A 21,085-nucleotide genomic window follows, 5' to 3' on the forward strand; every position below is an offset into this window, starting at 1 on the left:
TGTCACCTAGATACTCCAATGTCACCTCAAGTATCTGTGGGTATGATTATACGATATGCATCACACAATCTCAGATTCATCTATTCAACCAACACATAGAACCTCAAAGAGTGCCCCAAAGTTTCTACCGGAGAGTCAAGACGAAAACGTGTGCCAACCCCTATGCATAGGTTCATGGGCGGAACCCGCAAGTTGATCACCAAAACATACATCAAGTGAATCACGTGATATCCCATTGTCACCACAGATACGCACGGCAAGACGTACATCAAGTGTTCTCAAATCATTAAAGACTCAATCCGATAAGATAACCTCGAAGGGAAAACTCAATCCATTACAAGAGAGTAGAGGGGGATAAGAAACATAAGATCCAATTATAATAGCAAAGCTCGCGATACATCAAGATCATGCCAAATCAAGAACACGAGAGAGAGAGAGAGAGATCAAACACATAGCTACTGGTACATACCCTCAGCCCCGAGGGTGAACTACTCCCTCCTCGTCATGGAGAGCGCCGGGATGATGAAGATGGCCACCGGTGAGGGATCCCCCCTCCGACAGGGTGCCGGAACAGGGTCTCGGATTGGTTTTTGGTGGCTACAGAGGCTTGCGGCGGCGGAACTCCCGATCTATTCTGTTCCCCGATCGTTTTAGGGTATATGGATATATATATATATATATATATATATATAGGTGAAAGAAGTACGTTAGGGGAGCCACGAGGGGCCCATGAGGGTGGAGGGCGCGCCCAGGGGGGTGGGCGCGCCCCCCTGCCTCGTGCCTTCCTCGTTGCTTTCTTGACGTGGACTCCAAGTCTCCCGGGTTGCTTTCCTTCCAAAAATAACTTCTCCAGAAGGTTTCATTCCGTTTCGACTCCGTTTGATATTCCTTTTCTTCGAAACACTGAAACAAGGGAAAAAACAGGAACTGGCACTGGGCTCTGGGTTAATAGGTTAGTCCCAAAAGTAATATAAAAGTGTATAGTAAAGCCCATAAAACATCCAAGATGGATAATATAATAGCATGGAACAATCAAAAATTATAGATATGTTGGAGACGTATCAGCAGCGAAGTTGTTGGAGTAGATCATCGTCATGATGGTTCCCCCGGCAGCGCTCCGGCGGTACCGTGAGAGAGGGGGGAGACCCCCTCCTTCTTATTCTTGCTTGGCCTTCCCCCTAGATGGGAGAAGGGTCCCCCCTCTGGTCCTTGGTCTCCATAGCCCTCGAGGGGCGGGATCCCCTCCAAGATTGGATTTCACCTCCTCTTTTTATCTAGTGTTTCTTCTCTGTTCTGGTTTTGTTTTGGGGCCGAACACCGTTTCTTTTATAGCCGGAGTTCCCTAACTCCAACTGGGCTGAAATTTTAACACGATTTTTTCTCATAATTAGCTTCCTTATGCTCAAAGGAGAGCGGTCTCTTCACAAGCCACCTCCATGTGCCCTAGGAGGTGCGTCCCCCTGGCTTGCGAGGCCCATGGGCCTCTTCTTGCATTTATTTTTGCGCCAAAAATTCAGATATATTCCACAAAAAACCACGTAAATTTTCAGGTCATTCCGGCTCCGTGAATTTTTCTCCTAAAAACCTCAAAATAATAGAAAACAGGAACTGGCCTTTGGCACTTGGTTAATAGTTTAGTCCAAATAGAAATAGTATAAATTATTTCCAAGAAATATGTAAAAGTGGTATGATAATAGCATGAAATAATCAAAAACTATAGATATATCAGAGACGTATCATGTGCCTATACTCCAGGGCATAGCCTGTGGCCGTTGGAACCCTTTGCTCCCTCCTAGCCGGTGCCCTCTGTGTCGGCCGCCTATGTGTCACCAGCGTGGGTGCCCTCAGCACTGGTGCATCCTCCTCCTCCTCTTCATCAATGATTTATCCTAAACTAGGATCCATCACAGCTGGGTGTGGTATGGGGTCTAGGGTATGTGGGGAGGGGTTTATATTGACACTCCAGGGGTGGGTGGTGGCTGTTTGATAGGCGGGTTTTATTAGCAGTAAAAAGAGGCCCATTTGACAAAGAATGGTAATCATATTCTAGTCTGCATCACAAGATCACAAACATAAACTAGGAACAATACTCAACACATTCATCTTAACTAGAATTAAATATTTAACGGATAATTTCGTCATAACACACTAGCATAATATAGAATGAACAAGGGTCATAACCCACACGATAGCAATCTAACACCTAACCACCATGTTTGCATTGGGCCTTAAAACTAAGATAAGTGGATCTAAAAACTATACCACTACCGTCATTAGCTTCCATGGCATGTTACATATATGGGCCTAATATATACCGTCATTAACTTCCATGGGCTGAAAATACAATCTTTTTGTTGACATCTTCAACAGTGGTTAAATTCAGTTAACTAGTCAGAATAAACTACCACTGCAGGACAAAACTATCATCTTTCTCTTCACATCTTCAACAGCAAGATTCAGTGAAACTATCAACTTTTTCCTTAACAACTGGATTCAGTTAAATTAAGTGAAACTACCATCTTTTTATTAAACAACAAGATTCAACAATTCAGATAACAAGTTAATTAAACATATAAGTACACACTTAATCAAATACCTACAGACTGAAACTACCATCAATACTATGAACAATAGGATCGATAGCACCTAAATCCAATTTTGTGCACTATGACTCATTTACAGAGCAAAAGTGCTAAGCTAGAACAACAAGTCCATCACTACTTACCTCCGCACCACAACCGTAAAACCTCCTCCCATTTTCTATGCCATCAAATGCCACACAGTTCTTAGCACTGGCGAGGTGAAGCTTGCATTTGATGGATGGATAAGCTATTGTCCCAGAGAAAGAGGCATCCACAATGGTCTCAGGGTTCTCCTGCATTCACAACATCTAGATTAACCAACAAATCCTTCCGGCGAGGCTCGAATGAGATCTGAAAAAAAAATCCAAATACAAACCCTAACCCTAACCCAAACCCTTCGAAAGCCTTACCCACAAATCTATGTCCATGCCGGTATACTAGAGGCCGCCGTCGCTCCTCTCCTCTTCGTCTTTCCATGAAGGCATCACATGGTAGTGGCGAGGAGGAGCAGCGTCAGCGTCGACATCGAGTGAGAGCGGGAGCGAGAGAGTGAGAGTGATCAAGTGAGCATGCTACCGTTGGCGCCCCCTCTTTGGTTGCTAATGCGCACCGTCACACCCGTTGCCACGTCAAAACTTACTCAAATATTTCCTCGGTGTTTTTTTTTTCACTGTCAACAATAGCATTCGGTGTGTTGTGTCATGTTTTGAATTGTGGTGGTTATTTGCTAGTTAGGACAAGATTGTGGTGGTTTTATGAATTTCATTCCCTCCAAAAAGGTATCTTCTTCCCGCCCATATGATCATAGTGGTGGGATCCTGATCTGGTGGTAGTTGAATATTTGTTAAGGACAAAATGGATGGTTCCTTCGCGTCCATGGCTTCTAGCTCCATTTGAGGAGACACTACGCTGGATGGTTCCTTCGTATGTCTCTAGTTCGTTTCGCTTCAATTTTACTCAGATACGTCGCCTCACTTGGGCTTCGCTGACGCTTAAGGCTTAGTCTGGGAGCACGATATTTCTAAGACCACAGTAATCCAAAACTATGGTATTGCAATGCATGGGCAATGAATACCTCGATTTCTAGATACTACAGTTCCATCTACTTTAGCAAAACTACAGAGTGTTTGGCAAGCCAATCTTTCTAAGACCAGCTAGGCGTGAGTGTTGCTCAGTTTGAAAAAAGAGGTCCAGACCTCTTTTTTAGATACTGCAAAAAAAACACCAGTTTTGTAGATACTACGGTTTTGTAACCTAAAGTATTTGTTAACGCCAAACGCATCAAAGTCTTTAAAACCATGGCTTTTTAAGAAAACCATAGTATTCTCCTAAAACTTCAAAAAATACTTGGTGCCAAACACAGCCTTAGCTATTGCTGTTGGCCCGCTCCACTAGCAGCTAAACCAGCCCAAAGAAAAATTACCCACCGAGTGGAGGTAGCCCAGGAAAAAATAGCCTTCTTCACGAGGGATCAAACTCTTGATGTTGCGGGTCAAGCCCAAAGGTTGCGACCAACCAAGGTAACACATTATTGTGTAAAATACAAGGTTTGTTTTCTTATTAAATAGTATCACCTCACTGAGAACGTCGTTTTGGTGACCGAGCTCATTGGAGCTCGTAAATTTTGAAAAATTTGAACTTTTCGGTTTAAAAAAAAACTAAAAAGATTGTGCAAGTAAACAAGGATGTTATGTGTATGTGTGTGAATTTTTAGGATGAAATACCTTAAAATGCAATCTATACAAAAGACAAATTCATGGCTTAGAAGGATGAACATTATCCTGTGTTAAAATGCCCCAAATTTGTTTTTTTTTGCACAACCCTCATTTCAACGTATTTTGCTCTGAAAATTTACGCACATGTGTATTATGCCTTCATGCATATTTGTATTTGTTTTCAGTATTTTTTGAAATGTAAAAATATGAATTATGATAAAATTTGAAATTTGAATTTAGAGGCCTCCATGGAGGCCGAGCTCCAAAAGAAAATTCCGCACCTCGCTCAATTACATCATGTCTTACCAATTTATACAGGTCTACAATTTAGAATCAATAAACATCCTCGAGAATCAATAATTCGTAACAATGGGCCTCATTTGTGAGATAATTCTGCCATGTGAATGGAGGCATGAGCGATAGCTGGACATGGACACGTCCATCGTGCTGGGCACCATAAATGAGCAAAAATAGAAAAAGGTATAAGGCTGGTCATAGCGAGGAGTATCATACACTAGTATCATATGTATGATACTACCTCTATAGTGGGGAGTAACATATGTGTAATGTCATGCAACACTTTATTTATTAGGTTGTAGACTCATCTTGTCTTGGTATGTGTGATGTTATATTAACTAGCTATGTTACCACATGCCTCTCTTTTCTTATTAATTACTCGCCACATCATCTGTTTTGCCATCTATTTTATTCCCACTGTGGATAGTCTAACAACGGAGCGGCATGGAATTTACTTAACAGCGGAGCAGAACACAGAATTTACTATGATAGTGCCAAAAATCTTACATTTTATAACGAAGGAAATATTATATTTAAGCGGCACACGGAATTTACACTATTTGCAAAAAAAAAGAGAGCGACACACGCGACCATTGAACGACCACTACCGCTGCTCGAATCAGCCCAAGGTTGAACTATATATGTGTGGAAGGAGGCAGGATTTTAAGTTATATTTATTGGGTTAGGGACATGTGTTCTTCCGTTACAACGCACAGGCTACGTACTACCAGCAATTGGCTCTACTATTGATCAACGTGGTGGTGCTGGCTGCCGGGGGCTGTGTATTGTTACTTTTCTCTTCCCAACGACTCCTTGTGATGATATATTACGCCCAGATGATTTTTTTTTAGCAAAGATCTGTCTAGATCCTGTGCAGATTTCGCTGGTACTCATTGCAGCTGTGGATTTCCCTTGTTGTTTCCGTGCGATAGGTACACGGTCCCCACTAAACCGGCTTCGTGTCCGCACCAAATGACAGGGCAAGGCGCTGGCCGCTGGGCCTGCATTCATGGGGGACCTCAACGCCTCCCTAGTGGGCAGCGGCATCAAGAGGTCATGGGCGCCCTACTCATCAATAAACAACAGCGCTAGGCTTGCGACTTGTGATTTGATTGATCATGGAGTAGGAGGAGAGGCCGGAGGGACCGAGGGTGAACTTTACCGAGTTGCCGCCGCCGCCGGGTGCCGTCGACGGGGACCGCTCTTCCACAGCCCTGTCCTAGTCACCGTCTCCGGCCAACGGGTTCGGCGTGGTTATAGCATGTATAGCCGGGCGTCTTAAACCGGACTCAAACGCACGGGCGGTCGGATCGGTCAAAAAATCTCGCTCACTGGGATGTCTCAAACCGATCTCAAACGTCTTGCTGTCTGGCGCCCCTCATATATAGTTTAAACGTAGGCCGGGTATAAGATACTCGGACGTGGACGCAAGCTTTAGGGGGTGTCCCGCCAGTGACCATGGACGCGTCTTGGCACGTCTGAGGGTGTTCGAGGATGGGGCGTCCCCGGGCGTTTGAAGGTGGCGCGTCCGCGGGCATTTGAGAGGCTGTATTTGGTGACCACACGTGTAGATGCTCTTAGGGCAATTTCAACGCGATTCAGCAAATAGATGGAATCAAATGTCTGTGGATTTCCTCTATTCTTTCCTCCCCCAATCCTAGGCGGCTAGAACAAACTCTGCTCCTCCAAACTTCACTGACCAGCCCATGGATTCGTCTTCCATCTGTCTGTCGCTCTGGTGGCCGTGAGGGAATCTTGGTGCTTTCGCTCCGGTTAGTAGTTTAGGTTAGAGTTTTTTAGTCCTCACGGGTGTTGCGCCCGGACGGATGACAACGCTTCTTCTTCGAGTTTGCCTTCCGGGCTCCGGTTCTCCTTGAGTTTGTTCCTCTGCAGGTAGTCGACGATGCTCCGGCGTAGATTCCTGTCGTCTCCTTGGGACTATGAGGTTAGCGTTTCTCGTTATGTGGCGATATTTGGTGTTAGGTGCTTCAGATCTATATAAGGGTTCAACGGCGACGATTGTGGCTCGAGGGTGTTGCTCCTTAGGAGCACGTGCATGAAAACTTTCCGACTGTCATTGACAAGGTCAAGTCGGCTCCGGTAGACGAGTGGCGACAGCGACGCGTCGGTGACTCGTTCTGGCGCCAACAATGGTCGTTCGATGGTCTCAAAATCTAAATGTATTTTTTTATTATGTTTGAGATATTTTGTACTTCGGCTGAACTTTTATAATAGATCTAATCATTTTCGCAAAAAAGTCCATGAACATTGTTCACATGTGTGCGTGTACACAGGCATGATGTTAGAGCAACTACGGCGGACCTAACTATGTGTCCGCGGACAATAACTGGCCATCCCTTCATTTGTCGGGGCCCACCGTCGGGTACCTCATTAGAAAATCCTCAGATCCATACAATCACATGCATCTCGATCCCACGCATATCGTTCGACTGCTGCATGATGCATGTCATCGGACTATCAAAAATTGGCATGTTTTACTACATCATACATGCCATCAGACTGTCAAAATTTGTCATGTTCTTCATACTAAAGCTATGGAGAAAGTTCATCCTGTGTTGCCCTTGCCCTTGTTGTTGCCCTTGTCGTCTTTGTTGTGAAAGTAGCGCTCGAGGATGCAAAATGGATTGTGTCTGATCTGCTCACTGCCAGAGTTGTCTGACCCCTCACTGCCTTCCCCCTTCTCCTCTTTGGGTAGGGGGGGGGGCACACACGTGCTACAATGGCAATGACAATGGGAAGCAAGGCTGTAAGGCGGAGCGAATCCGAAAAGATTGCCTCAGTTCGGATTGTTCTCTGCAGAAGAAACATGGGGAGATCCTGAGCTTTGAGGCAACTAAAGAAACAGGGCATCCGGCCATGGCACGGACGCCCGGCTTTGCTCCCTTGCAAGGGCGCGTGTCGTCCCCCTTTTTTCGCTTCTCGATGATGCGAGCATGAAAGGCTTCCTCGTCCAAGGCGGCATGCGACACTGCCTCGAGGACTGGCATGGCATCCCGCGCCCTTTGCCTCGCACGACGTGCATGATACGTCTCCAACGTATCTATAATTTTTTATTGTTCCATGCTATTGTAGTATCAATCTTGGATGTTTTATATACATTTATAAGCAACTTTATATCATTTTTGGGACTAACCTACTAACTTAGTGCCCAGTGTCAGTTGTTGTTTTTTGCTTGTTTTTTATTTCGCAGAATATCAGTACTAAACAAAGTCCAAATGCCACGAAACTTTTTGAAGATTTTTTTTCTAGACATAAGAGACACTAGAAGCTTTGGGAGAAGACCAGACGTGGGAGCATGGGCCCACCACCCATCATGGCGCCCTGATGGGTGGTGGGACCCATGTGGCTCCATTTGACCTAACTCCGCCTCTATAAATACTCTAAAATCAGAAAACCTACAGGGGAGTCCACGAAATACTTTTTCCGCCGCCGCAAGCCTCTGTTCTCGAGAGATCCCATCTGGGGTCCCTTTCTGGCACTCTGCCGGAGGGGGAATCGATCACGGAGGGGTTCTTCATCAACCTTGATGCCCCTCCGATGATGCGTGATTAGTTTACCACAAACCTACGGGTCCATAGTTGGTAGCTAGATGACTTCTTCTCTCTCGATGTTTCTCAATACAATGTTCTCCGTGTTGTTCTTGGAGATCTATTTGATGTAATGACTTTTACGGTGTGTTTGTTGAGATCCGATGAATTGCGAATTTATGATCAGATCTATCCATGAATATTATTTGAGTTTTCTCTGAAGTTGTTTATGCATGATTAATATAGCTTCGTATTTCTTCTCTGATTTATTGGTTTGTTTGGACAACTAGATTGATTTATCTTGTCATGGGAAGTTGTGCTTTGTAATGGGTTCGATCTTGCAGTTCTCAATCCCAATGACAGAAGGGGACATGACACATATGTATCGTCGTTGTTAAGGGTAAAAAGATGGGGTTTATTCATACATGAGTTTATCTTGTCTACATCATGTCATCTTGCCTACTGCATTACTCCATTTTTCCATGAACTTAATACACTAGATGCATGCTGGATAGCGGTCGATATGTGGAGTAATAGTAGTAGATGCAGAATCGCTTCGGTCTACTAATCTTGGACGTGATGCCTATATGTTTGATCATTGCCTTGGATATCGTCATAATTATTTTCTTTTCTATCAATTGCTCAACAATAATTTGTCTACCCACCGTATGCTATTTTCTCGAGAGAAGCCTCTATGAAAACTATGGCCTCCGGGTCTATCTTTTATCATATAAAAATCCTAAAAATACCTTGCTGTAATTTCCTTTTATTTATTTAATTTTGTATTTTTGTCACATCTATTAATCAAAAACTATACAATTTAATCTTTCTCGTAACCGTTGAGGGATTGACAACCCCTCTATGCGTTGAGTTGCAAGTATTTTTTGTTTGTGTGCAGGTGCTGTTTACATAGTGTTGCTTGGTTCTCCTACTAGATTGATAACCTTGGTTTTCATCTGAGGAAAATACTTATCTCTACTATACTGCATCATCTCCTCCTCTTCGGGGAACTCCCAACGCAGCTCACAAGTAGCAGTGCACGCCGCGCGTTCGCAGTGGACGGGCCGTGACCCATACCGGCATTGACCTCTGACTCAGAGCTTGACGCTGCGGGGATGAGGCGCCACCGAAGGGGTGCGCTGCCATCCTGGACCCCCACCCTGGAGTTGTGATGCCAGATGGTGGTCATCGCATCCGATGATGCCACAGTCAGGCGCCTCGAGCCACCAGCCTCGGTGGATCCAAGTGCCATTTGCGTGGACGCAATGGATCCCCGTCAGATCTAGTTTGATCATGGTTGGTTGCACTCCTCCCGAGAGCGGCGGAGAGCCATGCGAACGACCATCTCCTTCTTGTCTCCGCATGGGACGAGGTCCCAGTTGATGGATCAGGAGATCTCGGAGTCAGATCCGTTGCCCTCCATGCCAGAGAAAACCTAAGATGGTCGGAAAAGAGCTTGGAGTAGAGTGGAGTGGACTAGCTAGGGTTTTAACCAGGATGCCTATAGGGATGAATATATGCGAGGTCAGGGTAGGCCAGCGTGGGCCAGATCGAGCGTGTCGGACGCACTCAGGCGCGTCTGGGCCTCCCCATGTCCACCCAGATATTGGCTGGATATGAGGGGTGTCGGTCAGCACTGACATATAGGGGCGGTATGAGTGGTGCGCCTGGGTCGTGACTTTGTGACCGATCATTAACTGGGGCGTCCTCCTAGACGTATAGGGGGGCGTTTGAGGAGTTCGGATATAGATGCTCTTAGTCACCCAACCAGAGTCATCAAATGTCTGATCCGGGTACTCATCTAGGGCAGGATCCTCTTGCACGACCTATAACACATAACAGCGATCCCTTCCTCCTTGGTGATGAGGGCGGCCTCCTCCGCTCGCCCCTCATCAAACGTCTACACCTCCTCCTTTGAGAGCGGCACCCAGTCCGTCTGCCAGGGAACCAACTCCCAGAGCTACACCTGGTTTAGGGAGCTGCCCCTAGATTAAGAGTCACGCGCGGGCGACCACTTCTCAGCATCAGTCTTCTTGCCCATAGCGGCGGTCGTAGGCGTGGTGGTGTGCGGCGACCAGTGGATGTGTGGGGGAGATATGGTCCAATGAATAGTGGGTCCCTTGGACATCTAGACTCCCTTAAAACTCCCCCTGGTTTTGAGGGCGATTTGAGTAAATTGGGACGCCCGGACCAGTCATTGGACATTTGGTGACTAGCGTTGGATGATTGGAAGTGTTTAGATATTAAGTGATCCGTGTTGGAGCTGCCCTTATTGCTTGTGATTCCAATCGCTATTGCGCTGAGTCGGTAGTGTCTTGTTTGGCTGCCCACACCCAATGGATCAAACTTCATTGGATCAGATTTGCCCCTTTTGGTTGTGTTCGTGTTACCTGTATCACACACTCCTTAAAACAACCCTCGCCTTAGCATCGGAGGAACAACTGAATCGGTCGTTTCCAACGAGCTAGACTCAAGGGAGCGCATAAAAGCTGCGGTGCTGCTGGGTACGAGCCCTTTCCACATGTTTTAGTTCTGACCACCTTAATCTCCTTCATCTAATCCCTTTCAATCATACAACGGTGTTTCGATTCGAGATAACCTCTAAACGGAAAAAAATGTACATCAAGTTGTGATTCCATTCCCGTGATCGGTTTCTATTTTCATTGACTGTAAATCTTCAGTTTTGTGTTTGTGTTAAAAACCTTTATAGATGATTTTTGTCAAATTCATCGCACATGGTCGACCGTTGAAATTTCCCTTGAGGTGTATCTTCATCTTGTCATCTCACAAACATTTTGTGTTAATCCTGTTGTATTGTACTAACATGTTCATGCATGCCTGTTATTTTAGAGAAGTTTAATCAAATTCATCGCACACGGTCGATCGTTTGAAATTTTCTTTGACCACGAACTCCATCTCCTTGTTCCACGCAACTCTCATGTTGTAAGCTATTTATTTTGACGCTCATAGTTGAAGTTGTTTAGGGGTGATGGTGTGAGATAAGTTCACCATGTGAACAAGAGGTGAGAGTAACCATTGTGCGCACTTAACCAAACAGTCGAATGTTGCATCTAGCGAGCACAGAGATGCAACCAAAAGGTCTTGCTTGTGTTTCTGCTCCCATGCGAGGAAAAGCAATATAGAAACCAAACAACGTGCAAAACATGGCTCATAACTCGTATCACCTAAAATAGCCTCTACCGACCAGGTTCCCATAATGATAAAAAATGATGCGACCAACAAAACAGGCCCTCAAACCTTGCATCGGTGGCACGAGCAAGATCAAAAGGCGTTCATCAACTGGATGCCTCTAAATGTCTCGAATTGGGTATGACGACATGCATAAAAGATCGGTTTATCAGTGGCGACTCTAATAACATTAATTAGACTAGTTGCCTATCAGACAAGATGAAGTATCACTGAGGGTCGCTACACCTACAAGAAGTTACTCTCACGGCTATTTTTCGCATAAAGTAAAAGGTAAATTCAGTATAGCATATTTTAGCAACAATTAACTAGTCTTATTACATAAATAACTTGTGGACTAAAAGTTGCATCAATGTTCTGCTAAATTTGCACACTTTATGTATTGCGATTTGACATTATAATCCATAGACGAAATTGCAATAGCATTTCCTGGACTACAACACTTTCAATATTGCAATTCTAGATCCAGTAATATAAATTCGTCAATAACAAGAAAACAAAATAATTTTAAAAACCGGATAATATGCTAAACCTTTTTTAGGGATGTTAAACCTTTTTGTTATGTCTCCAAGAATGCATAAGTCAACCCCAACCCAAAAACTACTAGTTATACACACATACACCCTTTTTTGGCCGCGGGGGGGGGGGGGGGGGTACACACATACGACCTTGGTAAACAAAGCAACAACTATAGAAGTGGGGCATTTTGGTGACCGGACTCCATGGAGCATGAATTTTTTGAAAAATATCAAAATTCAAACTTTCTGGTTTCAAAATAATCTGAAAAAATAATGCAAGTATACAAGGGCAAAATGTATATGTGTGTGAAAATTGAGAATGAAATACCTTGAAATGAGACATGTACAAAAAAGCAAATTAATGGACTTTGAGTATGAATAGTATCATGTGCTGAAAAACCCAATTTGTTTTGCAGAACCCTCATTTCAACGTATTTTGTCCTGAAATTTACATACATGTATATTATGCCTCCCTGTATATATGTATTTTTTCCATAATTTTTTGAAACGTTGAATTATGAATTTTCAAAATTGCAAATGGATGCCTCCAAAAGCAATTTTCGCAAATATAAAGACAATTTTAATACCGATTAAATGACTTCGTAGTCATGGTCTTTTTCTTAACATAGTACATACGCAAGCGCTCATACATACGCGCATACACTCACCCCTATGAACGCATACACACACCCTACCTCTATGAGCACCTTCGAGAGACTGAACCGGCATATCATCTTGAGATTTACGAAGTCACCGTAGGCGCCTCGTCGTCGACGGGAACATCTCCTCCCACTGAAAGCGTGCCGCCTGAAATCCTGAAATAAATCCAGGAATAGATGACTACGAAGTCATGATCTTATGAGACATGCCTTGGTTGTCGTTGCAAGTCCCCATTGTGGATCGATATTTTTCTTGTCAAGCAACTATTAGCTCAAAAGTAAAAATGATGGACTAAGATGGGTAATATATCTCGACATTCATTCTCGAAAAAAAAAACTTGACATTTTGAAATCGTGCACATGCAGAGGAGAGATATATGTATGTTTACTAAGAAATAAAGCAAGAAAGACACGACTCTAGAAAGAAAACAAATTAAGCTAGCAATTGTAACCGACCTATGATCGTCAACTCTAACCCAACTCTTTGCAAGACGACAACCATGGGATCTTAGGGAAATGTACCCATTGAAGCATGAATCTAATATAAGTATCGGAGCCAAGATCTCTCGAGTACAAGACAATGACAATGTAGTATTAAAAACAGTAATATTAGGAGTAGACATGAGGGGTAGTGTTGAAGTATATTGATCCCATGTGTAAGGCCCATAACTCATTAGACATGAGGGGTAGTGTTGAAGTATATTGTCCGCCTCACAATTGGTTAAGACTTTTGGATGAGGTGGGTGGATCATGAATTTATATTAGAAAAAAAAGCAGGTTAAATAGAAAGGCCATGTAAGTCGTTCAACATTGTTCTTTAATAAACAAAATAAAACAAAACAAATTGACGAGTCCTGTTGAAGTTCCCTTTTTAGCCGAATCTTTTGGAGTTGAACACGGCCTGTTGCATGCGGGGGAAAAACCCACTCTGTCCTTCTCACGCCTGTGTTGTGCGTGACTTGGTTTTGAAATGATTTGGCACGGGTACGGTCTACTCCACCAGAGACATGACATGTGCGTACGCCCGACGAGTGGCCAGCCTGCCGCCGGCGGCTCGTCGCGTTGCGTCGGCAATCACTCGGCAGTGATAAGAAGTCCACTACTAGTACAAATGGTAGAGTGCTTATCGCATGTTTTTCTTGTTAAAAACTGCCCAGCGTATTTTACCCCGCACCAACTTATCCGAGAGCTCAGATTACATCCCCGCCCCTCAGCTCTCTACTGTTTTTGTTGGCTTTGGTTTTCTCCTAGGTGGCGCCAGTCAGTGAGAAAATAAACATGGCCCCACATGCCATTGTCTTCTCCATCTCTTCTTGCTCTGTGCTCTCTCCTTTTGGATCCCCACCATCGACTTCTCCGCGGTAGGGGATATCTCGCCTCTGCCGCCATATTGATGCCGCTCACCGGGGGGGGGGGGGGGGGGGGGGGGGGGGGGGGGGGGGTCTGGTGCACTTCGTGGAGCAAGAGCGCACCTTTGTAGGCGCTCACTTGTGTGCACCGATCCGACGCCACACTATCGTACAAATTTCAAAACCACACAGTTGTCCATACTAGGACAACGTCCGGCGCACGTGTTGTTGAGTAACGCGCAACCCTTTACAACTGCCCGCCGCCGCACTGTCGTCCAACACCGAATCGCTATATTTTTTCACTCCTCGCCAGCGACCATCAGGGGCGATAGCGCGCGAGCTCGGTGGCCACCATCATCGTCCGGGATTGAGTTCGCAACTGTAGGAGCCATCCCTGGCTATCTCATGACTAGGCTACGTGTGCTATTGCCTGGCTACCTTCGCTGGACGCAGTGGCGGACCCAGGAAAAAAATGAAGGGTGTGCACACCCTAAATTTTTTCCCCACCTAATCCATGTGTCAGACAAAATATGGCAAAATAATAATATGAGTAGCTTAATGCAAATCTCACAACAATTTAGTTCACAAAATATATCTTAAATGTGCTCAATTACAATACGAGTAGTCTTACATGAAAAAAGCACAAGTAAAAAATTACATCACTAGGTAACTCTACTTTGCATTGCCATGAAAGCATCAACTATTCATCTTCGCTTACTTCCATGAACACATCCCGTTCAATAAATGTCACCAAGCAATCATTCAAGCGATCATCACTCATAGTAGTCCTCAACTTATTTTCCACTAGATTCATTGCTGAAAATACTTTTTCAACACTCGTTGTCGCCACCGGTAAAATCAATATCAATTTGATGAGTAAGTAGACCAAATCATAAAGAACATGCTTCTTTGTTGCAACAAGCATAATAGAGAGCTCACCAATACTACTTGCATTTCTAAACCTATCATCTTGTCTCATATCGTCAATAAAATTAGTAAGTTGAAATTCTAGCCTTATCAAATCTGTGCTTGAAATGTCCATGGGATAGAATTCAGCAAGTCTCATTACCTTGAGTGCATCATAAGAAGCAAATGAATTGAGGGGATTCAAAGCCGACATGCAAATAAGCAACTCCGTATTAACCTCATCAAACTGATTGTCAAGCTCTTGAATGGTTTGATCAATGACACCAAGATATACTTCTCTTCTATAACGATCATCATTTGTTTGTACTTCATAATACCGACGTGATCTTCGATTACGCTCATAAATATCCTCCCACAAAGGAACTTGAATGTCATGTTTGTTGCAAAATAAGGTTAGCTTTGCAAGAAATTCTTCCCAACCATGGGACCTCATGTGTTGCATTCTACTCTTTGCCAAACTAACAAGTGTCATTGCATTGACAATATCTTGATCCCTCTTTTGCAAAGATTTGGACAACTCATTTGTATAGCCAAGAATAACAAGCATCAAGTGCAGATTGAAAACAAAGTCAAATGATTCAAAGGCTTGAGCAACTCCACGTATTCTTGTCCACTCACTTTTTTGTGAAGGATCTTTTCCAATAGCATCAAGTACTTCAAGGATTGTGGAATACATGCTAACAATGTGCATAATGGTTTTGAAATGAGAACCCCAACGAGTGTCGCCGGGTCTAGCTAGTCCCATCTCTTGATTTAGTCCGGGTGGCTGGTGGAGTGGACTGGCGGCGGCGCCGGTGCGTCCTGGCTACTGGCGGCGGCGCGGCCTGGTGGAAGGAGCCGAGCGCCCGAGCGCAGTGGGGTGGATTAGGTTGCTGTGCTGCGCTGCGCCTGACCCTGCTGCCTCTTCTGGGCTTTGGCTCGCTCAACCGCTCACGTGAAGTGGGCTGGGCTTGTGCTATTTGATTTGGGCCAAAAATACTACATGGTAAAAAATAATTTCTTAAATATCTGGGTGTGTCACGGCACACCTTGCACACACGCTGGGTGCGCCAATGGCTGGACATTGCTCTTGCCTCGGATGTTGAAACTTGGGCTCCTGCTATTGTCGCTGACCAACGGCCACAACATATGTTCCCCGTTTGGCGAGATGGCAAAGGGAAGAGGGAGAAGGGATATGGGTGGGGAAAGAGATGGGAAGAATATGACATGTTGGGTTGTACGTATCTGTTTTCTAGGTGATGTGGCGCCACCTAGTTCAAAACTAGTCAAAACATTGAGATGGTTGCCTTTTAAATGGTTTTGAGAGTTGAGGATGGAACTTAGACCAAACTGAACTTAAGGGTTATAATTTGAACTTAGCCATATATTTTTTTCCCTTTTTGAAAATTCCAGTTTTTCTTTTTTAGAAAAAAAATCATTTTAGAAAAATGTTCTGAATCTCACAAAATGCCAGCATCTAAAAAAGTATTCACATTTAAAAAAAAATATTAGCATTTTCAAAAACAAATATTCAGAAATTTCAACACATTTTTTTGATTTTTTAAATTATTGTTTTAAATATATATATATATATATATATATTTGATCTTATTTTATTTTTAGAAAATAAAAGGTAAACACTGAAAAATAAGAAGATCGTAGGAAACGTTCATGCTCAGTGCCAGCGATGAACTGGGCCTGCGCACGCACGTCTGGCAAAATTTCCTGTGGACTTGCGTGCAAGTTAGCCAATCTGACTGAAACTCAAAATAGGGTTACAGTACAGGCCCACAAGATAGCAAGCCCACCCTTTCTACATATCGCGTCCTCGCCACCCCCACCTCTCTCGCCCTCTCTTTCCCTTCGCACAATCGCGGCGTCGGCGGCTGCGGCGGAACCTCCCGGCGATCACCGGACTCACCCCGGCAGGTACCGCGCTCTCCTCCCTCCCCCCTGTATCCGCGTGCCCGCGAGAGCGTTCGTTCCTACGCGTACGGGTGCTTGCATGGTCTTTCGCCGGAAACCCTAGGTCTGCGGCGCGCGGGCTTAGATCCCCGGCGTATTCGGCGGGTTCCTTGCTGGTCCTCCCGGGGCAATCCCGCGGTCTTCAGTTTTGACTCCTGAAGTCTCATCGCCCGCTGGAAATATCGAATCTTGCCCCAGAGAGGCTCGTCACGCTGTTCATGTTACGCCGTACTATGTGGCAATAGGTTGGTTGACGCCGCATTGTCTGGAACTTGCCGTAGAGATTGTTTGATTCTTGGTATTGAAAGCCATAGAAAAGTTTCTTATGTGCTAACTTGCATGCTAGTCCATAGGAAATTTTGCTTTGTCTTCATGACAGCCATGACAAACACCCAATAATCCTGCAAGAAAATTCATGTGTTATTCCTGTGGTGCGACCAAACACCTTATATAACATTAAATCATTACCATCTTCAGTGTTTTCAATCTATGACTTAACATGCCATAGCATCCAACTCCTACAATTTTTAACTCTCTCTGTGCTTTTGGAATTCTGAAATCAAAGAGGGCCGTAACATGTCGTGTTATGTATGTAATTACAGGCAAAGCAATGAGGAGGTACAGTCCCCAATACCGGAGTCCCCCAAGGAGGGGATATGGTGGCAGAGGTAGAAGTCCCCCGAGGAGGGGATATGGAGGACGGAGGGAGCAGGGTTCAGGAAGCCTCTTGGTCCGCAACATCCCATTGAGCTGCAGGTAGGAAAACTGTGACATGGATACAGCTTTACTGATGACTTAGTTTTTCACGAAAGAAGAATATTTCACTTCGCAAGGTATTGACCTTAGTTTTGTTCTCTTATCTGTGGCAGGCCGGAGGATCTGCGGGTTCCTTTTGAAAGGTTTGGTCCTGTTCGGGATGTGTACCTACCAAAGGATTATTACACCAGGTAGGCTTTATGTATCCCATAATTTATTTGCATTTGGCAAACAATTTTGGCCTTGCTTTCCCATGATAATATGAAATATAGAAAAAAAAGGACTTTGAATGCTTATCTACATTGTTGTTGCATAAGATTGGTAATCCCAGCCTTTTTTTCATGAAGAGATGTTGTGAGCATATCTTTCAGATTTGGTGTGATTTTGGTTTGCAACCATGTTTGTGCATTAACGTTTAGGCCCAATGAAAATGCTCTAGTCATTGCAGTCTGTTCATGTGCTTCGGTGATTAATTTCTGTCACTAGAATGTGTGATTAACCAATCTGGAAATGCTTACATTACCTTGTCTTGCGTATTCATCCATCTCTATGATAGTTTCTTTTTCTGAAATAATTGCCAGGGTAGTATTGGTTTGATGCAAGTACAATCCATTGATTAGTTGAAGAATGTTTTTTTTTTAATATTCCTAACAATTCATTTGCTTGGCAAGATAGAGTCTTGTCCTAATGAAGAAGTTCTTCTATGAAGACAAAGATTTGATTTGAGAAAATTAGTTTCGTGAAGAGAAGATAAAGAGAGTTGTATTGGGTAGTCCATGAGAAGATTAAAAGAAGCGAAGTTCATTTCAAGTACTTTTGAGACTTTTCAAACATTGAGGAACTTGAAGCGAATGATTTTACGAAGATGCTCTTTATGAGGATCACCGTACTTAGTCATTATACAAGAAATTTGTACAAGAAACTTGGATACTAGGGCCTGGACATATAGCTGTGTTTTGCAACACTTGCTTCATGTTTGATGGGAAATGTGTGTAAGTTGTTGACTGTGCTTCGTCAAGAATCATAGAGGGCACACTGCATTTGAACTGTGATGGTAACATGAGAGGCACACACACTCTTTATGAATCTTCATGCTCTCTTTTGTCTGTTATCCCATTATATTTTCCTTTATCCTACTTTGTCTAATGGAATTGTTATCACAGGGAGCCCCGAGGGTTTGCATTTGTGGAGTTTGTTGACCCTTATGACGCCTCTGATGCACAATATCACTTGAACCACACAGTATTTTGTGGCCGAGAGATAACTGTTGTTGTTGCTTCCGAGTCACGGAAAAGGCCAGATGATATGCGTAATAGGGCTAGAATCAGGTATGTTATTCCATTCTTGTGAAATTCTTATCTTATGTTATGTGCTCATTTGCACTGGTTGCTTCGCAGGGGGTATTCTGGTGAACCTGAAAGGCGTCATTCTCGTTATGGTACTTCCTTACGTCATTGTTTTTTTAGGAAATGAAATCATTAATGTTGTATGATTTGCAGTCCTGCGTACTCTGAAATGCCAATCTAGAATTCTGAAAGCTTCATTCTATTAGGCTGTTTATCCCAGTTTAGACCTTGCAGTTGCATGTAGATAGACCAATTTAGATCTTTTTGCAGAGAAGAATGCATTATGTCTGCTACGCCTAACAGGTTGCAACTTGCAACCCTGCAGTTGCTGGAAGTTATTTATTTGTTCCTAGCGTTCATATAATTGTTCTTTTGCATAGCATGTGATTTTGGATCTTTTTGCACCCTCTAGTTAAGTAAACATCGAGTACCTTGCAAACAGACATCAGTTAGATGGAGGCTTTAATGGACAGAGTGCACCAGTGCTAAATCTTAGGAAAGGCTCCATTATGCACAAATCTTTATTTTGCGATACTGGTAGCTGCCTATTGCAGATTGCAGAAGAGTGAAATCTGCAGTTTACTGTGTTCTGAATATTTCAAATTATTTTTCCTGCAGTACCAGTTGACAAATTATGTGTGTTCTCACGAATTTCAGGGAGGTCTCGTTCCCGTTCACGCTCCTACTCTCCTCGCTATCGGGGCCGTCCTCGGTCAAGGTCAAGGTAGGGCAACAGTAGGTCACGTAGTTTTGCTTCTCATGTGACATTGCTAAAGCTACTCCCCTGTCATTCATGAATCCATCAACTCTCTGCTAAATATTTAATTATTTTTTAAAAGGTCATACTCTCCTGCTCCAAGACGGCGAGATGACTACTCTGCTTCCCCACCAAGATCACATCACACACAGTCTCCTAGGCGTCTGCCAAAGGGGCATGAAGAAGACGAGCGGAGATCCTATTCTCCTGCTGGTAGAGGTGGTGGTGAGCGTGATGCTGATACTAATGGAAAGTAAGTTCTATTTTTTTTTTGAAAGTAATGGATATTCTAGGCTTCCGAGTGTTTCAAGTTTACTGTAGCTCTGTCTTTACTGCTTTATGAACTCCATAGCTAATTGTCAGCACCAAGTTTAGTGTTGTGAATGAATAGGTATTTTATATGCCTCCATCTTCCTCCCATATTTGCTTTATAAACTCCGGAGCCAATTTGCTAGCACGTGGAATTATTGTTTTGTGTTCCTTTTACAAGGACATGAGCTTCTCATTAGAGACTAGGAAGTGCTGGATCCACCTTTATTTTCTTTAACAACAGCCGTTTTTCTTTTTCATATGCCAAATTGTTTCTAATGCGCACTGTGGATATCTGCCCTCATCTCCTTTAGCAACTGCTTTTGCATGCCAGATTGTCTGTAATGCACGCTGCAGAGTTACCCTATGAAATTCTAGTCAAGTTGTCCTTTACTTCTGGAATATGCATATTCTCATAAAAGGCCCTAGAGTAAACCTGTGGTCATATAGTGAAAACTCTTCTCATTGGTTCTATATATGTTCACAGGAGGTCACCACCATCTGACACTGAAGGATCACCTCCACGCACCCGTAGGTCACCCAGGCAATCCTCAGGATCACCCGTGGGGTCGCGCTCAAGGTCCCCTGAAGCTTCTCCTGCCCGCAGCGACTGATAAAATTGGTGCCTCCCATATTGCCGCGTCTCCCACAGCGGCGCGGCCATGTACTCTATCTCTAGCTTCATTGTCTGAGTAAAACCCATCTGGGATGTGTTGGCTAGTGTTGCGGTGCCTCTTTAGTTAGCAGATATGACTGGTTGGCTGTTCTTTTGCTGCTTGGTGTTGTTGAACCTTGTACCATGGTAGTGTTTTAATGTGAACTGAGCCACAATTGTGTTTGAATTTGTGATTTTAAATGCATTTTGAATGCCTTTAACTTGCTCCATGAATAGGTTCTCAAAGAAAAAATAGATTAAGTTTTATTTGTGTCGATTGTGATACACAATGCTATCGGAGCTTAGAAGGATTTATTTTGTTTCTTTGTTAGAATAAATATTTTGTTTGGAGGTAGGAAACTGAAAATTGCTTTTGAAAAAAAATAAATTTCATCAAAAGTCACATTTTTATGTTCCAAAAAAATCTGAAAAAATACAGATATACATGAAGGCATAAAACACATGTGGGTAAATTTTCAGAGCAAAATACGCTGACTGTGCCAAATCTGGGGCATT

The 21,085-nt window shown here is 43.7% G+C and overlaps 1 protein-coding gene across 1 annotated transcript; it reads left to right on the forward strand.

Moving 5' to 3' along the window:
• Positions 1-16,634: 16,634 nt before the first annotated feature.
• LOC109734867 (serine/arginine-rich SC35-like splicing factor SCL30A) lies at positions 16,635-20,756 on the forward strand. Its single transcript, XM_020294042.4, has 8 exons — positions 16,635-16,710; positions 17,349-17,502; positions 17,616-17,693; positions 18,666-18,830; positions 18,900-18,940; positions 19,506-19,572; positions 19,688-19,858; positions 20,402-20,756. The coding sequence occupies exons 2-8, from the start codon at positions 17,357-17,359 to the stop codon at positions 20,526-20,528; spliced, it is 795 nt and encodes a 264-aa protein (XP_020149631.1). The 5' UTR covers positions 16,635-16,710; positions 17,349-17,356; the 3' UTR covers positions 20,529-20,756.
• Positions 20,757-21,085: the final 329 nt, after the last annotated feature.

Source organism: Aegilops tauschii, chromosome 4 (assembly GCF_002575655.3).
Source record: "Aegilops tauschii subsp. strangulata cultivar AL8/78 chromosome 4, Aet v6.0, whole genome shotgun sequence".
NCBI lineage: Eukaryota > Viridiplantae > Streptophyta > Magnoliopsida > Poales > Poaceae > Aegilops > Aegilops tauschii.